Source organism: Petaurus breviceps, unplaced genomic scaffold, assembly GCF_028583685.1.
Source record: "Petaurus breviceps papuanus isolate PSGF00001 unplaced genomic scaffold, PetGlider_PUasm1.0 91133, whole genome shotgun sequence".
In the NCBI taxonomy this organism is placed as follows: domain Eukaryota; kingdom Metazoa; phylum Chordata; class Mammalia; order Diprotodontia; family Petauridae; genus Petaurus; species Petaurus breviceps.
Window position 1 is genome coordinate 97,295,662 of NW_027187419.1, and position 25,702 is coordinate 97,321,363.

The window sequence follows — 25,702 nt, forward strand, 5'->3', positions numbered from 1 at the left end:
AAATTAAGGAAACTGCCCAGACATGGGGATAGTGGCTAATTTATGACTTCAGTTCCAACTCAGGCTTTCTCAGCCCCTTTCTTTTTCATTAGTTTTAGCATAAAGGTAGTCCTGGCTACATAGTCAGGTATTACCAGGGGGTAAGTGACATTAGAAATCCAAGAATTCTGGTGATTCATGTTTGTACAAATGATATCTCCACAAGGAACTTAGTAAGCATTACTAAGCAGGGGGGAAAAGAGGGAAATAACTGAAGGTCTTGATGGGTGGTAGGGGTGGGAGGCAGGTAAGGTAGGGAAAGGAAGTTAGATGGGAAAGGAATTTATATAAAGTGAGCAGTTGGCTGGAAAGATATTGTCTGAGAATAGGACTAGGATTTTTTTTTTAATTGCCCTTCAAGGGCAGTGGGTTCTTTTGGTATTTTTACAATGTCAAGAGAACACGATGGCTGTCCTCAGGACACTGGGTACCTCCACTGTTGGATTTATTTAGATTATTTAGATAAGAGTAATACAGATAGGGAAGCCATGGATGAGGTCCAATCTATATCGCCAGAAGGAATACTCATATCAGTAAGATCACAGGCTTATTTGAGTATTGGATGCATGGTTACTAAAAGCCAGCATGGCTTTACCAAGAGTAAGTCCTATAAAATTAATAAAATCTCTCTTTTTTTTAAAATTTTTGACAAGGCAGCTAGAGTGGTAGATCTAGGAAATGATATTGAAATATCGATACACACACATATATATGCATAGATTATATAAAGATACGTACTCAGATTTCAAATTTTGTGACAGACTTTAGCACTATGTTTGAGAATAAAGAGAGATATAACCTATATGGTTTTACTTTTAAATGGATTTGAAACTGGCTTAATGATTAGAGCCAGAGGACCATTAGTTGGTCAATGCCAACTTAGAGGGAAATCTCTAGTGGAGTGACCCAGAAACCTGTCCTTGGGGGTTTACTGTTCAATATTCCCATCAGTGACTGAGATGGAGGCACATCCTTGCAGGTTTACATATGACATTAATATTATAAAAAGAGCTAACATATTGTATGTAAGAGTCTTGTGTGAGAAAGCTCTCAGCACTCTAGACTGATGGTCTCATTTGAATAAGGTACAGATAAATGTTAAGTTCTAAGCTTGGGTTTAAAAAATAAAATTTATAAATGCAGAGTCAGGATATCATGGCTAAGCAACCATGTCTATGGAAAAGGCCTAGGGGTTTAAATGGACTGATTTTTTGAGGCTAGATCTTCCTATCTCATTCAGGCTAGAAGTGCAATGACCTCATAGAAGTCCAATGATCAGCTCCCAGATATCTGATCCACTCCGTTAATGATCTGGCTAGGTTTGACCCTCCTTAGAGGCAGCCTGGCTCATTCTCCAGAGCTCATTAAGTCAGTGCCCGACTTAGCTAGTTAAGACTTGCCCCATTGCAGCTTGGAGGAGCTCAAAGAGTCCACCAGTTCCACTTCCCCAATACCAGAGATTACAGGTATTTGCCACTATCCCTAACTATGACATATTTCTTTTTTTGCTTTTGTTTTTTGCCTTTTGGGGTTAAGTGACCTTCCCAAGGTTACACGGCTAGTTTTTTTGTGTGGGTGTTAAGTGTCTGAGGCTGGAACCAAACTCAGGACCTCCTGACTCCAGGGCGGGGGCCAGCGCTTTACTCACTAGCCACCCCTCATGACATATTTCTTAAAAATGCTTCCCAACTGCTGTAATCTACACCAAAGGAATGTGAGTTTTTATTGAGGATTGATGTGAGGTGAGGCTAGGGGAAATAGAGTGAGAAGTGTTTTTGGAGCATGAGACACTTTGAGAAAATCAGAACTGAATGGAATACTGTAGTGGAGGGACCTTGATCAGCCTCCTCAAGGCAACATCAGGACACTGGGCTCCTAAGTGACAGTTAAGAGGAGATAACCAGAAGAGAAGAGCTAAAAGAGCTAAAAAAGGGAAAAGCGAAAAGCTAAAAAAAAAATTAGCTTAAAATTAGCTAAAAGCTAATCAGACACATTAACAAATACAAACTACTTTCAAGCAGATTCCCCTTCCTCCAGAGATGAAGTTTTTCATTTATTTTCTAAAGCCTCTACTTCCTCTCCCTTCCTACTTTCAATTCCACCAGTTAGAGATTCATTTGAGTTAAGAAGTCAGCATTCCTGAGACACTTAAAGAAAAGCAGGGATGGCAAAGCTTGGAATCTGCTTAATCTAAACCAAGGAAAAGGGAATTGGATGGGAAAGAAGATGGGGGCTTCAGATAAACAAAAGGAAGAGAAAGGAGAGTTTGTGACCCTAAAATCAAGAAAACACTGTGTTTGGATCTACGCTTCTGGTGCAAGTGAAGAGATTGGCTCCTCCAAGTCACAGGTACAGGCATCTTCGGAGATTTGGAGATCCCTAGCCTATTTTACTCAGTTGCCTTTTCCTTCAATCCAGCAACACCCCCCCCCCCCCCCCCCCAAAAAAAACACTTGATTTGATATTTAAAAGCAACAGTCATGGCATTGTGGGAAAAGCATTAGATTCAGAATCATGGGACATGGGTTCCCAAGGACTAGATGTGTGCCATTGGGCAAGTCATCACACATCTTGGGTTTCAATTTCCTCATTAGTAAAATGAGGAGGGTTAAATTAGATGACATCAAACATCTCTTCCAGCTCTAAATTGATGAGCCTTTAATAATGATTGTGAATATCATAGAGCTTTTAAAATTATCTTTGCTAGAAGTTAACTATCTTTTATTAGTTAAATTATCATCTTTTATTAGTTAAATTATCTTTTTTTTTATTTTTTTAAAAGCAATCGGGGTTAAGTAACTTGCTCAAGGTTACACGGCCAGTTATTATTTCTGGGTGTGGTGCTGAGTATCTGAGCCCAGATTTTGATCCAGGTCATCCCAACACTGGAGCCGGTGCTCTTACTCACTGAGCCACCTGGCCACCCCTAAGCAATTGGGGTTAAGTTACTTGCTCAACGTTACACGGCCAGGTGTTTCTGGGTGGGTGCTAAGTGTCTGAGCCCGGGATTCGATCTCCAGGTCTTCTCAACACTGGAGCCTGTGCTCTTACTCACTGTGCTACCTGGCCGCCCCTAAATTATCTTTTATTAGTTAAACTAATCTTTTTATTTATTTTGATGTAATATAATTGTCCACTCACAACTTGGACAAAATTAGAGATGTCTGTAACCATCATAATCAATATGTAATGATTTAAGGTTTAGCTTATATTATCTCATTTGATCTTCACATAAACTAAGTTAGTAAGGTAGGTGCTATGAATAATAATAGGCAGATGGAAGTTAAGTGATTTGTCCAGGGCCACACAGTTAACAAGTATCTGAGGCAGGATTTGAACTCAGATCTTCCTGCCTTCAAGTGCAGTACTCTATTTACTGCTAGATAACATTGCTTATAGCATAGTATACTTATCTTCTCCTCCCTCCCCCAGAGCAATATCACAAGTGCTTAAAAGGTAGTAACAGGAAAGTGGGAAAAGCTGATAAGAGGCTAACAATTAGCAATTAGAACATCAGACATTGAGGGAATAGGTCAACATTGAGAGATCTCCTACAGAAAACAGCAGTAATGCTGGAGATACGTGTTTTGTCCTTAGACAGAATATCAAATGGGGTCAGTTGTGGAGGGAGCTACTTATATTGCTTAAGAATCAGTGGATAAGTGGTTCATTCACACGCTCTTCAAGTGGAGAAGCCAACCTTCTACTATGTATTCATCACTGTAAACAATATATATATATATATATATATATATCAGAAACTTTGGATTCAGGTACATGATGAAATCAGTTAAAATTCTGTTTGCTTTTCTGTGACAGTGAGTATAGCAAAACAGTAAGTCCTACACTTCTCTTTCCAACTAATTCTTCTGGTACAGAGCATTCTGATTTTTTTTCTCTCAGAATCTATACACACCGAGTATTTGGAGGTAACCGTGGTATTTTACTTGATTAGACTCTATAAAGTCCTTAACAAAAAACTACAGATAAGTGCAAATTAGTGCAAATAGTGAATCCCAGTCTCCATTACATTTATTCAAATTCTCACTATTTGAATGTAATTATGGAAAATAGGCTCATTGGTCCCAGAATAGTGGAAGCATGCCTTGCAAATTTGAATAGTGCAACCACTTTGGGAGATTCATTATTTTAATGATCAATACCCAACTATACCTCTCCCTACCTCTTAGTAATCTTTGGAAAAAAATCGCCGATGCTACTACTTCAGAAAGGGCAACTTCACGTGTATTCTGAAATGCAGTAGCTATAAAACTTCCTATAGAAGGCCCAAATGGTCGATAATATATATTTATATTACCTGATCAGTTGAGGATATTATTGACCCAATATTTAATATGCTATTATGTTGTAGAATTATGCCTACTAGTATATGCTATAATGCAGCTCAACTATACAAGCTAGCTAATTTTCAGCTGAGGGCATGGCTGGCTTTTCATTTTCATGGTATATTATCTCCTGGGCTGCACTCAAACAACCATTGTTTTATAGCTATAAAAACTCTAGCTAATTACAAATCATTAAACTTTGATCCAATCAATTCAAGATCATTCCCCATAAAATGCAGAGGCATATATTGGCTCTGCAGAAGCACAAAATTAAACACTATCAAATCAGTGATGCTTTCCTTGCTTGGAAACTAAGGGAATAAACAGCAGACTTTCCTGAGAATCTAGCCCAAAATAAAATGAAATGTCACTAGACTCAAAAGTACCTGTAGAAGAATTCCTGGTGTATATTCGCTTTCTTCCAGGACAAGTTTTGAGCCATACCAGAAAGCTAATGAATAACTCATGAAAATGATACACCACATATATCCAGTAAATAATCCCATTATCATTCCCTTTAGGGTCCCCCAACGCTGGGCATACACAAGATTTTTCTCATACCTGTGAAAGAAGAACAAAGAAAAGGGACTTGTGTCACAATTATGAGGAATATGTGGTTGAAAAATTATTTCCTATACCAATGTCATGTAACATACCTCTCACACCCCAAAATAGTCACTGCATCATGCTGTTTCTGGATTTGTGAATTTTAATTTTAACCATCCACCCTGAGGCACTCTGTGGCTACTTTTCCACATGTTCTATTTTTAATAAACTTGAGAATTAAAAAGAAAATAAACCTACTGAGCTTAAGTTTCAAGAGTCTTCTACTTTGGGGGCAGCTAGGTGGCACAGTGAATAGAGCACCGGCCCTGGAGTCAGGAGGACCTGAGTTCAAATTTGACCTCAGACACTTAACACAAAAACTAGCCATGTGACCTTGGGCAAGTCACTTAACCCCAATTGCCCTCCAAAAAGAAAAAAAAATCTTCTACTTTGGATAACATACCTCTCCCCTCCCTACTCAAATATGGTTTGTATAAAATCAAAGCACAGTTTATAACTGATAATATTTTTTAGTGTATTCCTATGTACTTTTTTTTAATCCCCAAAGAGATCCCATTTTAGGTACTCAGCTTATTTGCTGGACAATATGACATAAAAATATTATGGCTTCTATTTGTTATTAACAATAAAATAACAGCTATCAATGATAAGGCAAATTCAGAGGAAGATTTGTACTTGAGGTAAGGTCTAAACTATATGGCCTTGGGAGGATCTTGCAAATCTAATATTTCATAGTTCTATAAATATTGATTCTGACAGACTGCTGATGGTGTGCAGTTCAACATCTTAAAATATTAGGACTATAGCTTTGAGTCTGGAAAGGCTCTCAAAGATTACCTGATCTAACCTTTATGAAGAAAGAAACAGAGTTCCAGAATAGCTAAGTGATTTACCCAAGGTCACAGAGGTTGTAAGTGGCAAAGCCAGATTTTGAACCATGTCCATTGCCTCCAAATTTTGTAGTGCTTCCACTATAACATATTGCCTATCATTGCCTATCAGAAGAAGCAGGGGGACTTCTTGAGGCCCTCTGAACCCTATTCTCTTATTGAGTTGGTGTATTCAATAGTGGCCTAGAGTAAGTAGTGTGATCCCACTGCACTCTGTGAAAGACAAAAAAAATGTTTCCATCAAGTTGGTGGTACTTTTATGAAGGTATAACTTATTCTTTGTTGGGTCACAGTCATTTATTTTCATTGTTTATAAGAAGAATTAATCTTTCGAGTTACAATATTCAGTATACTTATGCGGAGTTTTGCCTGCTAAAATAAAGATCATGTCAAAAACTCAAAATGCCAATGGCATCCTAGTATAAAATATAGATACCATGGAAGTACAACTGTTTTCTTAAAAGCAGCAAATGGAGAATTAATATTATGCAGCACATTTGTCTAATATGGATAGCCACCAGAGTCTGAGGGACATAGCAAATCCGAATCTATATTTCTTTTTAAAAACATTTTTTTAAACGCACATTATTAAAAGACAACTGAATCTTTATGGTGCTTAAATGAACTATTTAGGTCATTGAATTCAGGATTGAGGAAGAACCAATGTCCTTATTTTCATTAAAAGGAAATAAAAGCTGAATCTATATAGATCAGTGAATTTGACATCAACTCCTAGCAAAATTATACAACATATTATTAAAGGAATGCCTTTTGAACATCTAGGAAAAGCTTTCAATGAGTCAATATGGCTATATCAAAAATAAGTAAGGCAGGCTTCATTTTTTTAAAATGATTACTGGACTTGTAGATCCTGTAAATTTTATAGATGCATCTCCCTGGATTTTGGCAAAGCATCTGACATCTCTCTCATGCCATTCTTATGAAAAGGATAAATTGATGTGGTAGAGACAAAAATGCAGTTGGATGGATTCAGAACTGTATGAATGACTGAACCCAAAGAATAGTTATTAATAGCTCATTGAGAACTTGGAATGACATTTCCTGTGGTGGACTCTTTGAACTTCTGCATGGCCCTTGTCAATAATTTGTATAAAGGTAGAGATGGTGTGTTTATCAATATTATAGCAGAAGCAAAGCTTTGGGGATAGCTCATACATGAGGACAAGAATTCAATAGATCTTGATAAGCTAGAAGAGAGGTGTCACACATGAAGCCTGTGGACTTCCTGCAGCCCACAATCCTCCCTGGTGCGGTGAACCAGATTTCTATTTGAGTTTGGTACCACCGAGCTAGACCAAATAAAATGAAATATAATAGAGATAAATGTAAAGTCTTAAACTTGGGTTTAAAAATCCATTTTAGAAACATTAAGATAGAGAACTTGTACTTCACAGTTCATCTAAAAAGATCTAGGGATTTTAATGGACTTCAAGATCAATATGAGTGAACAGTGAGAAATGGCAGCCTTGGAAAGGTAATTCAATCTCAGAAAGTAATAGTCCTGCTACATTCTTTCCTGGTCAGACCCCATACAAAATAATGAATAATGGAATAATTTTATTCTGAATGCCACAGTAGGAAGAACTTAGATTGTGAAGGGCCTGGAGATCTCGCCCTATAAGGACTGGTTGAAAGAAATAGGTATGTTTAGATTAGAGAAGAGAAAATAGGGATAAATGATAGCTATATTCAAGTATTTGAAAATCTTAATTATTTCAACTTGCTTTGCCTGGTCATAAAGGGAAGAACTAGGAGCAGTGTTTAGAAGTTGTGAGCTCTTGTTATGTAGAACATAAGTACCCTGGGAGGTAGTGGGTTCCTCAAGTCAACAAGAATTTATTAAACACTTACTATGTGTCAGGAACAGTGCTAAATGCTAGGAATACAAAATACAAGTAGAGAAAAAGACATTTCCTGTACTCACAGAGCTTGCAAGGAAACTGAAAAGAGGAAGGCAGAAGGAGGGGAAGGAGGATAAAGGGAGGGGAAGGATTATAGAGAAAGTCCAGAAGAGTCAGGACTACAGCCTGGAGAAGAATGAAGACATGGTGGGTGACCTGGGCATCTTTCTTTAAATGGAGGTTCTGGAAGGAACCATCCAATAAGAAAAAGGGATCATGGGGCAGAGGATACTTCCATTGGGTGAAGCGTGGCACTCAAGTGAGATTTCAGGGTGAAGAAGTTTCTGGGACATCGTGCAGAAAGTCTGGAAGGAAGAATAAAGAGGGTTCCTCCTCCCTAGACCTCTTCCAGCATAGTCTGAGTGATCATTTGTTGTGAATGCTATAGAGGAGATTTTTGTTGAAGAGGCTATCCTCTGAAACCCTTTCCAACTCTGAGATTCTATAAGTTTGTAATTCATTGTAAGTCAACAAACAAGTATTAAGTGCCTTCCCTTAAATGCAAGGTACTGCTATTTGGTACTGGTTAGGATAAAAAGAAGTCAATGAGTTGAACAGATATACAACACACAGAGGAAAATGAATAGTAATAAATGCAAAGACCCTTACTTGGAGAAGGACTCCTGAGAAAACTGGACAGCAGTCTCATCAAAATTAGGGTTAGATCTGGGGCGGCCAGGTGGCTCAGTGAGTAAGAGCACCTGTCTCAGTGTCGGGATAACCTGGGGGATCGAATCCGAGCTCAGATACTCAGAACCACATCCAGAAATAACTGGCCATGTAACCTTGAGCAAGTTACTTAACCCTGATTGCTTAAAAAAAAAAATTAGGGTTAGATCGATGCCTCCCATGGATGGGATAAGCTCCAAATGGATACATGACTAAGATATAGACGGTCACATCAGAAAGAAATTAGAGAAGAAAGGAATAAATTACCTTTTGCCTCTCTAGCTCATGGAAGAGTTTGTGGCTTCGCACAAGTTAAAATGGATCATTTTGATTAGATGAAATTTTTAAAAGCTCTTGTACAAACCTACTGCAGTAAAAATTAGAAGTAAAACAGGTAACTGAGGTGAAAATCTTTGCAACAGGTTTCTGTTATAAATATCTTATTTCTCAGATATATAAGGAACTGATTCAAATTTTTAAGATCAAAAGCCATTCCCTCAATATGATGTGAAAGGTTTTCAAAAGATTAGAAACAGTTAGTTTCCAAAGAAAAAATACAATCCATCAACAAACAAACCATCAAGCAATCCATATGGGGAGAAATGTTCTAAATAACTAATAATTTGAGAAATGCAATTTAAAGAAACTTTGAAGTTTTGCCTGACACCCACCAGACAGGCAAGGATGACAAAACAGGAAAATGACAAATGTGAGAGGTGTTGTGGGAAAACTGATGCATGGCTGTTTGAACTGTGAATGGATCTAGCTTTTCTGGAAAGTAATTTGAAACTCTCATTATTTGGTAATAAAATTACCAAAATGCACATATATATCCAACTATACAATAATTAGGTCTATACCCCAAAGGATCATAGAAAGAAGAAAGGGACTTATATGTACAAAAATATTCTTACTAGCATTTATTATAGTCAAATATTGGAAACTGAGGCAATATCCTCTTATTGATAATTGATTAAACAAAATTGTGATATATTAATGCAATGTGATATTATTATGCTATAAGAAATGAAAAAAAGAACAATTTCAAAGGTTTCTGGAAAGCCCCATATGAACTGATGCAGAGTAAAGAAATCAGAACCAGGAAAACAATTTATACTATGAAAACAATTTATAGAGAAAAACAACTTTGAATAACTTTAGAACTCTGATCAATACAAGATGAACCTAGAGTCCAAAAGAATGAATATGAAACACAACACACCTTCTAAATTATAGAAAGAGATGGACATTTTTAAACATGGCTAATGGGGAAATTAATGTGGGGATCCAGGAAATTCTTTAGGGATGGTATTGTAAAGGAGCCTTGGGGATTCTGAAAGGTGGAAATTAGGAAGGAGTGAATTTCAAGCATGGAGAATGTCTTGTGGAGGCCCAAGATGGAATGTTGAATTCCAGGGGAAAGAAGTGATTAGTGGTTCCAATGGTCTAGAATACAGAGTGGATGAAAAGGCACAATGTAAAATAACACTGAAAATATAGATTGGAACCAGTTCGCAGAAGGCATTCTCTGTTGTGTTTTCTTGTCTTCTGTTGAATATTTTGGAATAATTATCATCAGTATGCTAGTGACTAAGGTGAAGCAGTTAAGATAATGGGGAAGACAATAGAGACTGCTGAAAATAAAAACGACATTTATAATAAAAAAAATACAAAAGAACCAACCTTTCTACTTCTTTCTTTTCACCACCAAAAGCAGCCACTGTTCTAATTGAGGAGAGAACTTCATCAGCTACAGATCCGGCTTTGGCATATGCCTTCAACTCTTTGCCAGTGAATTTGGCCACACTCTGAAAGCACAAGCAAGAGAGAAAAACCCGAGACAAAGTTAGCTCATTTGTCATCGTGGTGCCTTCTCTTACTAAATAAACTGAAATAAATTTCTGCATGATAAAGCAGTTAGATGGTGCCGTGGATAGAGCAACCTACTTGAAATCAGGGAGAACTACTACTAGCTATGTGACCCTGGGCAAGTCACTTAATTTATCCTCACCTCAGTTTCCTTACCTATAGATGAGATGGAGAATATGGGGGTAATCATAATACCTGCCTCCCAGGGCTGTTGTGAGGATCAGACAATTAATTCATTGACTTAATTATTATTAATGTATCAAATCCCTAATGAATGAACATATTTAAAATACTTTACAGACCTTAAAGTTATACATATGCTACCTCTTATGATGATCATTCAATTAGAGAAGTAGAAAAAATATTAAGTGCCTGTCATAAGCAATGGCCCTAAAGTAGTCTCTCAGGATGCAAAGACAGCAATGCAATAAGTCCTGTAGTGGAGGAGTTTACATTCCGCCTGGGGGATGGATATAAGACAGTTATGTAAATACAAGGAAACTGAAGGAGGGTGAGAACAGCAGCAAAGGTGGTGGAGGGGAAGCTGAGAAGGATTCAGAGAGGAAGCAAAACCTGACTTGCACCTTGAAGAAGCTCAGGGATTCTCAGAAGTGAAGGTTGGAGGGAATATAATGTAGGAACATGTGGCCAACAAGCAGTAGTACCAAGGCAGAAAGAACAGAGACGGAATACTGAGCTCCAGGACCAGCCAGAAGGTCTGGGAAGGTAAGTGGGAGCCTACGTGCCGAGGAGCATGTATGGGCATACTCAGAGATATTGTGGGTTCATTCCAGACCACCACAATAAAACAAATATCACAATAAAGTGAGTCACGTGAATTTTTTGGATTTCCAGTGCATATAAAAGTTATGCTTACACCATTCTGTAGTCTCTTAAGTGTGCAACAGTACCAACACAAAATAAACAACATACATACCTTAATTTTAAAACTACTTTATTGCTAAAAAATGCTAACCATGATCTTCTCTTTAAGTGAGTAATTATCTTTTCTTGGGGGGTAGGGGGTGGGTCTTGCCCCATTGTTGATGGCAGCTGACTGATCAGGGTGATGGTTGCTGAAGTTTGGGGCGGTGGGAGGGGGGGCGGACTGTGGCAATTTCTTAAGACAGCAGTGAAGTTTGCCAAATTGATTGACTGTTCTTTTCACTTGAACACTTAGAGTCCATTCTAGGGTTATTAATCGGCCTAGTTTCAGTATTGTTGTGTCTCAGGGAATAGAGAGAACAGTGGAAAGGGGGAGAGACTGGGGAACTTTCAGTCCATGGAGCAGTTAGAACACATATATTTATCAATCAAGTTCACCATCTCATATGGGTGTGGTTTATGGCACCCCAAAACAGTTACAATAGTAACATCAAAGGTCATTGACCACAGTACACCATACTAGATATAATAGTGATGAAGACGTTTGGAGTTACAGAAATGTGACAGAGATACAAGGTGAGCACATGCTATTGGGAAAATAGTGCCAATAGACTTGCTTGCCACAGGATTGTCACAAACCTTCAATTTGTAAAAATGCATTATCTGCAAAATCCAATAAAGTGAAGCACAACAAAACAAGGTGTGCCTGTGTTTTGTCCTTGGGGCAATAAGGAGTAGGGAAGCGACACAGTCAGACTTAAATGTTTTAGGAATATTAGTTTGGCAGTTGAGTGGAGGATGGATTAGCAAGGGGAGAGGCTGTAAACTAGAATAATTAGGGGGCTATTGCAATAGTCTAGGCAAGAGGTAATGAGAGCCTAATTTGGAGTACTGCGGCTGTGGTGAGAAAAGGACATATGTAAGAGATATTAGTAATACAGTGAAGCCTTAGCATAGCAATATTCACAATAGTACAAAATGTAGTCCAAGGAAGGTTCATTTTGGACTATATCCAAGAAAGTTTAGTTATCGAAATACCAAAATGATTTAATTATAACACCATCTAACCTAAGAGCTCTTGATGTAGGGCATGTGAAATTGATTTTTAAAAACATTTTGTTAAGTATTCCAATATAATACTACATATTTTGTTTTATGCATTTAAAGACATCATGCAGAGGAGTCCCTAGGCTTCACCAGATTTCAAATGGATCCATGAAACAAACAAACAAAAAACTAAGAATCTTTGATCTAACCCTTAAATTATATCATGATGAGGCAGCTAGGTGGTACAGTGGATACAGTATTAGACCTGGAGTCAGGAAGACCTGAGTCAAAATCCAATTTCAAATACTTCCTCATTGTGTGACTCTGAGCAAGTCACTTAACCTCTGTCTGCTTTGGTCTCGTCTACTGTAAAATGGGGATAATAATATCACCAACCTCACAAGACTGTTGAGGATCAAGTGAAATAATATTTTGAAGTGCTTAGCACAGTGCCTGAGGTCCTTAATAAATTCTTATTACCTCCCTCATGCTATTAGGAAAATTTTGCATCATATAACTTGCCAATTAGTTCTGATTAATGATTTAGCTATGACGATTGATGCCAGCTTGTGAAATGATCTGTGAATCTGTTTTCAGTTTTTTTTTGTGAAGTCTATTCTCAATCTAGTGCAGAATATAATATATATTTGATTATATGTTTCCTTTTTACTTGAGTTCAGGAGATATCATCTAGTTTGTCATTTCTTCAATATGGATTTCTTCTTGTATGGATTTAAAAAAATAATAAGGAATACTTATGGTCATTAAGTTAATTTATTTTGATAGCACCTTAAATTCCTATGTCTTCTCTCAAAACACCTGTAGTGACTAGGACTAAACCAATCCATAAATATCTGTAAAATGGGACTAATGATGTATAATGCCTGTTTTAGAGGTATTGGGAGGAAAGAGCTTTGTAAACTTTAAAAACGCTTTATGAATGTGAGTGGTCATCAACTTCATCATAACTGGCGTTTGTTTGGTACTGTGTGCCCCACTACTGAAGTCCATTTCTGAAGCTGGACAAATCCCCAGTAGGCACTCTTACCAGGCCGATGACTGTTGCTCCTATTCCAAGGAGAGGACTGACTGAAATCATAACCAAAGTCAGTTTCCAGCCTTGGTAGAACCCCAACAGGAATCCAGAAACACAAGTAGTCATGCGCTGGATAAAGATGGCGACCTGGTCAGCAATGGCATCGTTGATTCTATTAATATCACTGCAAACAAGAAATTCTGTGATTTAAAAAAACTGGGTTATATTCATTAAAATGACATTTTCAGATGTTTGCATTCATTTCCAGTTAATGAGTCCCCTTCCACTATATACTAAACTCATGTCTTGGTTTCCTTATCTGTAAAATGAGAGGAGTAGAATTTAAACTAAATGTCTTCTAAGCCCCCCTTTCAACTTCACATCTGTGATGCTATGATCCTACTCAAATACAGGACAATAAAATATATGTCCTGAGGGACATTATATATGTATATGCACATACATATATAAAATATACATATATGTATACATATGTATATACATACATAAAATATATGTCTTAGAAAGTCATTGAATCCATCCCGTTATTTCCACCTAAGATTTTCTCTGATCTGTCAGTCACAGATTGGTCTGAATTTTTTTAATGGATTTGCAGAGAAAGAGCTCTGCTCTATAACCCAGTTCTTTCTTTTAACTAACATAAATATGTAATATAACTGGTCACCAAACAGTTCACATTTTTGGAAATTCTCATGAAAACTGTATGAACTTAACAATCCAGTTCAATTTGCTAAACCTGTCCTATTATAATCTCATCCAGAAGTTCATGGGACCTGCCAATATCTGCAAACCAGTATTTGTGATTTCCATTTTCAACCACTCCTTTTCCAGGTTGCTTTTAGGTCCTAGAATGATCCTCTATGTAGGTGAACTAACAAGTTCCCATTTTATCTCCATGTTGCATCCTACTCTCCCTCAGTCTTCTCTTCTTCTTCCTCAAGTTTAAGAAGCCTAAGTCCCTTTCTCATAATACCAGTGTTCTAATGTTTTGATCATCACCAGAGGCTATAGTAAGTTTTCCATTTGTGATTGCATAATTATTATAGGTTGACAATGTATAGGACATAAAAATACCTCTTTCAGTAAGCACTATTTTAAAGATTAAACATATTAGAAAAATCATAGAAGAAATTATTTCAATATATCATATAGATTGGAAACATATAGAGATATATGAATATAAAGAAGGTGTTCCAAAGGTCTTAGTGCAGGTTTAAGCTTTAGTGGCTTCACATATTATATATGTATTTGTGTGTATATACACATGTAGATATATACATCATGTATATGTGTATATATGGCATTCCAAAAGTATATATTTAAAATACAGTGTCCTGAAGGAATGTCTATATTTACATATATATGGGTGTTCCAAAAGTATTTATGTATATATGAATGTATGTGCATGTATATAACAGGTGTGTGTAGTAATATCCTCTTCTTTAGTAAATACTTAGGTTGTGACATGCAATGATATTTATACTTTAAAACATTGTTGTGTTTCTGTTCTACTTACTCTGAGATTCTGGTATTCAGTTCTCCCACTGAATTGCAATCAAACCAACCCATTTCCATTCTCATTACTTTCCTAAAGTAAACTTGTCTTATTTTCTGTATCTGATGAGCTGCAGCAATTACCCAAAAGCATATCTGGGAAAAAGTAATATAGCTTGTTAGTACAGTGATATTAAAATTCCATTCCAACAAATTTCACTTTATCACACTAATAAGAAAACTACTTTCAAAATAGCATTGGGAGAGAAAGAAGAGGGAGAATTTGTCAGATACCATGCTTTAGAATGAGCTGCTGGCTCTGGACCTGGTTGCTTAGTTCTCATAGGGCATAGGAGCTGTCTCCACGGTACTGTTTTTTTTGTTGTTGTTCATTTGGTGGGGAAGGGGGTGGTCATAGGCTGTAGAGCCAGAAGGGATCATGGACATCATTTTGTAAAAACCCTTTATTTAACCAATAAGAAAACTGAAGCCCAGAGAAGTTTAGTGCCCAACGTCATTGAGGTAACTAATAGAGCTTGGATTCAAATTTTGCTGTTCTGCCTTCTCATCCTACAGGGATTAAGCATAATTCCCTAGCACTCTATATCACTTGTACGTGTCTCTTTTATGGATGTACACAAAAGCTCCACATCAGTCTTTGGGAAGAGGTTGCTGGCTAGCAGTCAATGAGTCTCAGGTCAAACCAGGCAAAAGCCATGATAGGAGCAGAGAATAAGAAAGGAGTAGGAGGGTTTTTCTTTTTTCCACAGCAAAGCAGGACATGGTATTACACTCCCACCAAGCTCTAAAGGGAGAAACAATTTGATTCATTCTGACGAGAATAACTTTATCTCTGGAAATCTTAAGTCAGCAGTGAATTTAATGTTTCCCCCACAAAAGAGCAGCCAAAAAATGAATTGTTTTGCAAAATAGGTCTAGTAGGCAGGTGCCTGTTATCTGAATGTGGAGGGTCTGTGGATAGATTTCAGGGAACCTGTGAGCCTGAAGAGGAAATTGCATCTTTATTTAGACAAAATTGGCTTCTTTGGTGCTTCTGTGCATTTTATTTTGTGCATTTAAAAGCATTATTCTGAAAAAGGGTCTATAGGTTTAAAACAGCAGACTGCCAAAGGGGTCTATGTTAAGGACCAAAGTTACAGTTACAAGGCTCTTTAGATCCTTCAAATTTCAAGGGATGAAAAAGCAGTTTTGTTAGAAAGCAGAGGAAAAGAAGTTCAATTTTAATGTGCTACTGGGAGAAAATCTTTTCTATAGAAAAAATTGGCAAAAGCTGGGTCATGGCTTTGCAGAGGATATCATGTCCAGGGCAGAACAAACAGATCATCTCTTCTCCCACTGAGCTGCAATGAGATTTGGAGTGAAGTGTGGCTGGCGCTAATCTACCGCCATCAAAGCTTCATTGACACGTTGCAGAGGCATGGTGGTCCTGGCTCTGAAGCTCTGGCTTTGAATGCTATCTTTGACAATCTATCTGCCTGTATTACCTTGGGCAAGTCCTCTTATCTCCTGAGCCTCAGTTTCCTCATACATAAAACAGGGGAGGTAAACTAAAAATGGCCTCTAAGATTGCTTCTAGAGCTAGTTCTAAGATCCTTCATTATAACAAGGGAACAAAGGAATAGATTCTTAATTCTCCAAATCACACTGAGAGGAGACTCACTGAACAGAGTAGTGGAATTGGAGCCAGGAAGTCTTGAGTTCAAATCCAAATTCAGAAACTCTCTATCTGTGTGACCATACGCAAGTCACTTAACCTCCTCTAGACTCAGCTTCTTCTTCTGTAAAATGGGGTTAATAATAATATCTACATCAACTCACAGTGTTGCTGTGCGATTCAAATAAGGTAATATTTGTAAGGCATTTTTGAAATCTTAAAGCTCCATATAAATGCTAGTTATTATTATGATAATGATTATTCCCAAATGAAGTCTAAGAGTTACCACCATAATACACTCTCCTTAAGAAACTGGTTAAGAATAAAAATAATTTTGAACAAATTCATGTAAGTGTCACCTAGAGGACATTTTTGACATGGCCTAAAGGAAACATCTCAGCATTCTAAAAATGATCCAATTGGATAGGAAACAAATTAATACATTTAACAATGAAAGAAAAAAAAAGGTGTTTTTCTTTGATTCCCATACCCAAGGACCTTAGTCCAGCTCAGCTTAGTGAGTATATGGTTATCCAATAATACCATGTACTGAACTGGGAGTCAGGAAGTCTTGAGTTCAAATCCAAATTTGACCATTTACATAGTATGTATTACCTTACTTGGTCATTCATAATAATCCTATAAATTAGACATTACCATTTTCGTCCTCCTACATACAGGTTATGTAACTAAGCCCCACAGAGGTTAAGTGACTTGTCCAAGGTTCTACAGCTGGTAAGTCACAGAAGCGATTAGAACCAAGGACTTTTGGTTCCTAGTTCATAGCTATTTCTTCCACACCAGTGTTCTCAACTTTGTGGGTCAGTAAAATGTCTGAATTCTCTATCATGAATCACTTCAATCCCATTATCAGCTACCAGTAAGTAACTCAAGAGGAAGAGACAGGGAACCTAGAAAAAAGAGAAAAGGAAGAACACAGTGGGTAGAAGGGAGAAGCATCAAGGGGGAAGGAAAAGGAAAAGGAGTAGTTAGCTTAAAAAAAAAGCTTGCAGATTTTAAGAGGAAAGGACTTTGGAAAGTATAGGTTTTGTTAATTGGTTCAAGTTTTTCACAAAATAATTAGCAGTGGGGAAGAATTGCCACATATCCTGTTATCTCTCTAATCACCGATTTGACATAGAAAGTTCATGTGGGCAGGATTGAAAAAGGCAGAGCAGGATAGCCAATGAAACAAACATGGTCATCATAAATGCACCCCAGATTTTCAGCTTGTCCCTCTGTCTGAATTAACCAATTAACAGGCATTTATTATGTGCACATGCACAAAGAATGAAATAATCCCTCTCTAGGAGTTTACATCCTATGGAGGGAGGCAATGAGTGTGTGCATGAGTGTATGTGCATGTATGTGTGTGTGCAAAATCAATACAAATAAATATAAGCTAGCTAAATGCAAGTTCTTTTGGGAGGGGATTCCTAGCAGTTGAGAATAGCAAGAGAAACTTCATATTTCAGAAGGGGTTATTGAACTGAATCTTGAAGGAAGAGAGGTATTCTGTGGAGTAGAGAGGGGAGAAGGGAATACAATGCAAGCATGGGGACATCCAGGGCAAAGGAAGGAAGGCAGGAGCTGGAGTGTACAGGGTGAAAACAGAGAGAAATAGAGTTTAGCTGGATTATAGATTGCAGGAGTTTGGGGTTTGGTTTGGTTTATTTATTTATTTATTTATTTTTGTCTTTAAGGATTGGGATGTTACTCCATTTCTTTCTGGAATTGAACTGAATATTAAAAGGAGAATGTGATCTGGGAATCTGAGAAAACTTGTTTTTGTCTTTAGATTGACTACTGGGTTGAAGGTTTGAGGAATTTCTTTGCCATGAATGGTTAACATTTTCCAAGTGTGACCTGTACTATATAAAAGAAACAGAAGATGATACTGACTTGGAAGTATCCCAGAATGAAAACCAAAACACCGGCTGCAGCATAGTAACCAGCATATACGATCATCTCACTTTCAATATCCAAAACCCTTCAAAAGAGGAAATATTTAAAAGGTCAGAAGTGCCAAGTGTCAAGTTACCTGGTTGAATTTAATTGACGAATAGACATGATAATCAATTTATTACCAATCAATCAACATTTATTTTAAATACCTACTATGTATCATGTACTCTGCTTAGGTATGGGGCAATACAGATATAAAGGAGGAAACAACACCTACTTTCAAGCAACTTCAATTCTAATGGAGGAAGCAACAAGTACATAAATAACTATATGTAACCTAATGTAAAAGAAATAAACCCAAATACCTACAAAGTAAATACAAAGGAGTTTAGAAGGAAAGGCTTCATGCTGAAGAAGGTTTTAGAGCAGCACATTAAACGAATAGAGGGATTCCACTGGGCAGAGATAAGGAGGAAGCACATTCCAGGGAGGGCATGTAGGTGATACAGTGGATAGAGTGCCAGCCCTGGAGACAGGATGACTCATCTTCCTGAGTTCAAATCTGATCTCAAACACTTACTAGTTGGGTGACTCTGGGTGAGTCAATTTCACCCTATTGGTCTCAGTTTCCTCATCTATAAAGTGAGCTGGAGAAAGAAACGGCAAATGACTCCAGCATCTTTGCCAAGAAAATCCTAAATGGAGTCACAAAGAGTCAGATACAAGTGAAACAGGTGAACAACAATAAAACATTCTGGAGATGGCAGGGATGGCTTGTGCTAAGTCTCTCAGAAAGAAGATGGAGTATTGTGTATGAGGAATAAAGAGAAGATTAATTTGGCTGGATCACAGAGTAGAGGAATGGGAGAAATGTCTAATGATGCTGGAAAGGTAGATTGGAACTTGTTCTCAAAGGACTTTAAAAGCTCATGACCAAAACTTCTCAAATTATTTTAAAATCAGCTTTATTTCTGTGGCATTTTACAATTCAATCTTTGAATGACTTCAAATCAGTCAGCAAACATGAATGCCCTCATGCTACAGACTGAAAAACTGGGCACATGAAGAGGGAAAAAAATGATTCGAATGATAATTAGTCTACTGTCATACGCTATCTTCTTGTCAGGATGGGGCCAGGGGTCCCTGGACACTAATCCAGTGTTCTAGCTGTGGCCTCTCTACTCATGCTCAGCATAGAATGATATATAGAATTCTATATAGAAAGAAGTTTTAAAACCCCAAACAGGCTGTCTCCAAAGACCCCTGGGTAGAATAATGGGAGCTGTAATTCAGGAGGTTTAATGTCACCTCCTCCAGGAATCAAAAGTAATTTTATAGCTCTTCCATCTCAGGGTGATGTTGTAAAAAATGTTCCTGTCACTTTCCCACGGGGAAAAATGTGTTTCATTAGCTTTGTCTTTATGCTAGGTACACACCATGTGGTTCCATTCTCCAGGATTATGCTTAGTGCTACTGCCAAAGGCATTTGTAGTAAATAGCATGGAAGGCACTTAGGCATGTTACCAATGTAATTACCAGCACTGTGAAATAAGAGGAGATAAAACATTTAGGAATTACTTTCAGGTGGCAAAGAATTAGGAAACAAACCCACTGCACTTATGACAGTCCCATTTTTCACAGAATGGACAGAATGACAATAGACTTGCAACTCCAGGGGAAAAAAAGATACCATCTTAGAGTTATTGAACTTTACCACTAGAAGAGACCTTAGAGATTATCTAATCTATTTCCCCTTTATGGGTGAGGAAACTGAGGCTCAGAAATGAAGTGATTTTCTCAAAGTCACAACGAATTAGTGCCAGAGCAGAGAATGGAACTTGGGACTTCCAACTTCTTGTCCAGGGTTCTTTTCATTAAACTATAATGAACTTTCCTTCCTACTCTCCCTAAACTTCCTTATCCTATACTCCGTCTTCTACTGTCTTGTTCCCTTCTTTGAAACCAAAATCTAAAGAGATCTATCACTCTTTCCCTTGCATCCTTGTAGCTATTGTCTATACCATCATTTGACAATTAACACTATAAAGGCATCCCCCAATTAATGCTATTCACTGCCTCTGGAAACAAAACAAACTTAGGTGGGAGAAAAAAAAATGTTTTGGGAAGTTGAGTTACCACCGGAGCAGTGTTTATACAAACAGAGTAAGTAATTAAGTAAAAGGAGACAGAGAGAGACTCAGAGGGAATTACATTGCTGGAACTCCAGTGCTAGCTGGGAACATCCCCATCTAACTGACTTGCATCTCACGGTATGGCAGAAAGAGTAGAACATCTGAAATCAGAAGATCTGGGTTCAAATCCCAGCTCTGCCATCTACTACCTAACATATCCCCACGCTGGCTCCAAGTGTCCTTATCTGTAAAATAGGGAGGTTGGGAGAGATTCCACTAAGTTCCTTACCAGCTTTAAATCTATGATCTTGTGATCTAATCAGTCCAGCAATATTATAATGGATTTTCATGATGTCAACAATGGTATTTGTATGTGTTAGTATGGTAATGATACTAAGCTGTAATGTAATGCAAGGTTTACCCATATGGCCTTGCTATATCTCTTTTATTACCTCTGGATCATTCCTGAAGTTTGTGTTGTAAATTAACTTTTCATTAGTTAATTGTTAATTAATTTTGTATTGTCTCCCCACCTGCATTAAAAGTCCTTTGAGGACAAAGACCATGATTACGCTTTTTATATTTAAGAATGCTTGCTAGATAGTTGGGCATAGTGGATAGTGTCCTGTCCTTGGAATAAGAAAGACCTGGTACTGGCAAATACTAGGTGTGTATGTAATCAACCTGTAGAAGTTAAAATGCAAACTGCACAGAGATTGGCCAGAAAGTAGCCTTTACTCAACCTCTTCTACATCAGTGTCTGACTTAGGCATCAGTGCCACATTGGAAGCCTGTATTGGATACTGAAAAGTTTGCCTTTGGCCCTCTGCTGCAGATGGTGGGGGTGACTGTTGGGTAGCACAAGTGGACATTGGTCACTTGCTATAGGATGTAGGGCTTACTATTAGCCTCTTGGGTTGGTTGTGGGGGGTGGACCATTGATATTTGCTGCAATTTGTGGGAACAAGCTAGAATACTAAATTAGGAGGGATGTGTCTACCACACTCCAGAACAGCTAAAGTTAGTATATTCATCAGTTTTGTTCCAAGTACTCAAAATTGTATTCTGTCCATGAGATGTAAGAAAAGGGAGAAAAGAGTGGCCTATGTGCTACCCATATCTTTCTAGGATATGTGAAATGAAATGTTCCAGGAGAAGAAAAATAGGCACTAAATATTGTTCTCCCATTCTTCAAGGATATGCAATTTCATCATTTCATGTAATCTCTCCACCAAAATAGATCATAATCCCTTCACACCTAAGTCAGATGGTCATTGCCTACAGAATATTATTCAAAGCAGAAAATTTTATTTAAATACATCTTACAGAGACACTCAATTAGAATCTCTTATTGAAGAAATATACAGTTTATACAATTGTCTAGGAGATCTGGTTATAAATAAATGATTTTGTCTTATCTGATCCATGAACAGAAATAGACTTATCTTAAAAGCTCCCAGAAGACAGACATTGACTACTAATATAGTAGGAAAGTCACAACTCAATGATCATTTCTTACCATTCAGATGTCTTTGGGATATAGAGTCAATAATCCGAATTGTTCCAAGGACAAAAGTTAGCATTATGATGTCAATTCTTACTACCTAAGTATGTTTCTACGTCCCCAAAATAGGAATAACCAATCAGTGTGACTAAAGTGAAAATAAGGAAGGATTTCATCTATTCAAAATACATTGATGACCTCGTAATCCACAATGGTGCAATCCTGTTATACTTTTAAAACTCTAGAAAATATTTCTTAAAGTATGTGCCTATCAACTTACTGACCAAGCTTTTGTGTTCCTGAAATCATACAGAATTGTAATAGTAGATATATGTAGTAGTTTCTCTTGGTTCGGTTCATTTTATAGCAAGGACTTTTAGAAAGATGACCCCATATGCAGTAAAGTGGTACAGAGCACTGGCCTTAGAGTCAGGAGGACTTGAGTTCAAATGTGACCTCAGATACTTGAAACTTATTACCTATGTGACTCTAGGCAAGTCATTTAACTCTGATTGCCTCACAATAAAATTAAATAAAAGATGACCCCATTTCTGTTCATAGATCAGATAAGACCACTACATTTATTTTTAAAAAGCTCCTCTACCCCATAATCAGAGATTGCTGTTTGTAGCTACTAAGTATCTCTGTAGAATGTATTTAAGTACAATATTCTACTATGTTTAATATTCAATAGACAAAGCCCATCTAAGATCACTAACTCTCACAAATTTCAGCATTTTCATTATCTGATACATTTCCTCTGTCAAAATGTAGGCATTCCAAGTGCTGGAATATCACACACAAAGCTGGAGTCTTAAAAATAACCATCATGGGGGCTCCTTGGTGCTGGTTATTATCTCAGCTGTATATACCACTCTTAGAGAGCTCAGTTCTTACATCACTCAGACCCTCAGTATTGGGCTGCCTTTGGCAAAGTGCTCTTTTGTACAATACACAGATCTGAAGTAATTTTCTCCTTGAAGCTGCTGGTACTGCATCCTACAACTTCCTGATATGTGAGTAGGTGCCATAGTTCAGTTCTAGGCTTTGTTTGGACATGGCTATCTTTCCTAAGTTCCCAGGATTGTACAATTTCTTCATCGACAACTCAAAGAAGTATGTTTCTTTGTAGGCAAGCCAGATATTATATTAGCATAAGAAGGGTAACATAGGTGTTCAAGGAAAAAAAAAAACTTATCCTTTTGCAACTGCTTCTGTCCAAAACTTACCTGACCTATACAACTTTGGGAAGTGGGTGGTGTTAGTATTTGTGACACACCTTCAAACTGGACATCATTTGCTGGCAGAAATTTGACTCTTCACATTTGGTGAATTCTTAAAGGTCTGTCTTCCTCGATACATAGAACCTTACTATCTAGTCTAATGTCCGTCTATTAAGATGGTGGCGTTCAATTTTTAAGAATGACTTAAAATGTTACAGGCTACTATTTTCACCAAAGTTTCTTTAAAGATCTATAATATATATTACGTGCAATTCAATGATCTACATACTACTTATACAAAATTGTCATTTTCTGACTTTAGTCCATGCTTTCTCTTTCTTCCAGTGGAATTGTCCCACAGTATATAAAGCCAAAGTGAGAAGAATGAGGAAATATGTGTGACTCCTGTTTCTTTGCAAAAGAAAGAACAGAGAGGTTTGAAAAACACACACACTCTATAGTAAGCAGCCCCTCCTTAGAGACCATGAAGTCAGGGAAGTCTTTTGACAAAAGTTAATGGAATATTGTTATACTTGAAAATGATGAATACCTATAGAAGATGTCTGTAGCTGGGAAAATAAATGGCACCTAAAGAAAGGCCATCTACTCATATTTGTTCACTTTAAGCCTCCATATATACTCTATTGTTAAAAATGTGCAGAACTAAAAAGACTTGGACAATGACTAGGCTTCTTTTAAAATACCATAAATGCTTCTGTTAGGGCCAACCCTAAGGGAGGGTCAGTCTAAGACTTTGTCAGGATGATGATAAAGATGGTGATGAGGAAGTGAAATCCTAAGTGAACTCTGGGATTTAGCTCAAAATATCTTTTCCTCTTCTGTCCTTCTCCCATAAAGGAAGCCTTTTGTCTGTGCTGTTGAATAGTGATTCATTGGTTATCCAATCATTAGGCTGGTTTTAGGCTGGAAACTCCCTTCAACAGGGTAGAAAGGATATATTGGAAACAGAAATGGAGAGAGGAATTGTTCCCATCATTACACAGCCAGTGCCACCCACAACCTCACACACTCATTTATGTCCTGTTGAAATATTTATTTGCTATTGACAGAACCTGATATTGATTTCCACAATGTACTTTACTACTCTGTTCACAAGACTATAGCTGTCTGTGCTGGGAATTCCCATCTTAACAGAAAACAATTGCTCATGTTCTTCCAAATAAATTGCAACCCTACCTTACAGAGTAGTTTATGTATGAGTGGGAAATGGGGTGTGGGAGTATGGGGGAGGTTTCTGGGAGATAGGATTAATTTCATCAGCATATCAATACCCTACATAGAAGAAAAGTCTTTTCTTTTTTCTCTACCCTTTACATATATCAGGCTGTAATTGAACTTTGCTTTCTAGTTTAGGACTAAACAAATACCAAATCACACAGAAATCCATAGTATATTCAGTATTTCATAGTTCACATAAGGCAAGAATTGGGAAAACTCATCATTCATAATGGTTGGCTAATGGCCTGAGTATGGCAGGATTTACACAATGCCACATGTCCAAATGACACTAGAAAACAAGTCATAGGTTTAGATGTTTAACAGAATGAAGATAGCCAGAGATAATGAACCTCTGAAGATTGGAAGTTTTCACCAGGATATAATCTAGTCCAAAACTTCTTAAACAATCCCATATGGGTGACCCATAGTTTAAGAAGCACTGAAGGGGTCACAAGTAGAAAAAGTTTAAGAAACCCTGAATTCTAGTCAACTTCCAGACCTTGACCCAATGCAACGATAGCATAGGGTGCAACTATGCAATCCAAAGACCCAAGTAGCTGAGATTTAGTTTCCAGGAGTAAGGATATTTCTGAAAACTGTTGAGATATTGACAAAAGAACAGTCTTAGAACAGAAAATAACAAGTCATAGAATCCAAATGAAGTGGGCTCTGTTTCCAACACCATTGTCCAGAAAGGCTTTTTTTTCTGTAGTGCAGACTTGAGTTATGTATTCTGACAACAGACTGCATTATAGGGAAGTTTAAATGGATTTTTGACAATCTCTGATACCTTACCATTAACTAATGATTAGAAATAGGTGAAAAGTACAAATTCTTTTGGGAAGGGCTTCTCATGATCAGGATATGCCACACCCCTTTGTTTTCTTGTTGAGTAGGGACTCAGTGTGAAAACGAGGCTGTCAGCTATGAGGCAGCAGGGATTTTAGGTTTAGGTTGCAAAGTCCACTTCCTTGTATTGACTCAGCAATGTATATATTACAGACTCCATGATTACAATTCAGCTTTGGTTGGCCACATCACAAGAGGAGAAAGAAAGACTACCATAGTAAATTACCACAGGCTAGAAGGAGGATGAGGATCAGTGGAAGGAAGTTGTAGAGAGATAGGTTTTGGCGCAATGTAATAAAAAAAAAAAAAAACAACCTTCCTAACTGAACTGTCCTAACAGTAGTATTTAGCTCCCCATAACCGCAGGTATTCAAACAGAGGCTGGATGGC

The 25,702-nt window shown here is 37.5% G+C and overlaps 1 protein-coding gene across 1 annotated transcript in view; it reads right to left on the reverse strand.

Moving 5' to 3' along the window:
• The window catches only part of ABCB11 (ATP binding cassette subfamily B member 11), a 100,368-nt gene that overhangs the window by 68,668 nt on the left and 5,998 nt on the right, over window positions 1-25,702 (reverse strand). Inside the window, exons 3-7 of the mRNA XM_069080192.1 lie at window positions 18,363-18,450; window positions 14,808-14,941; window positions 13,283-13,454; window positions 10,117-10,241; window positions 4,772-4,946 (exon numbers count right to left, since the gene is read on the reverse strand). Coding sequence (XP_068936293.1) covers window positions 4,772-4,946; window positions 10,117-10,241; window positions 13,283-13,454; window positions 14,808-14,941; window positions 18,363-18,450 — 694 coding nt within the window. The remainder of the gene's footprint in view (window positions 1-4,771; window positions 4,947-10,116; window positions 10,242-13,282; window positions 13,455-14,807; window positions 14,942-18,362; window positions 18,451-25,702) is intronic.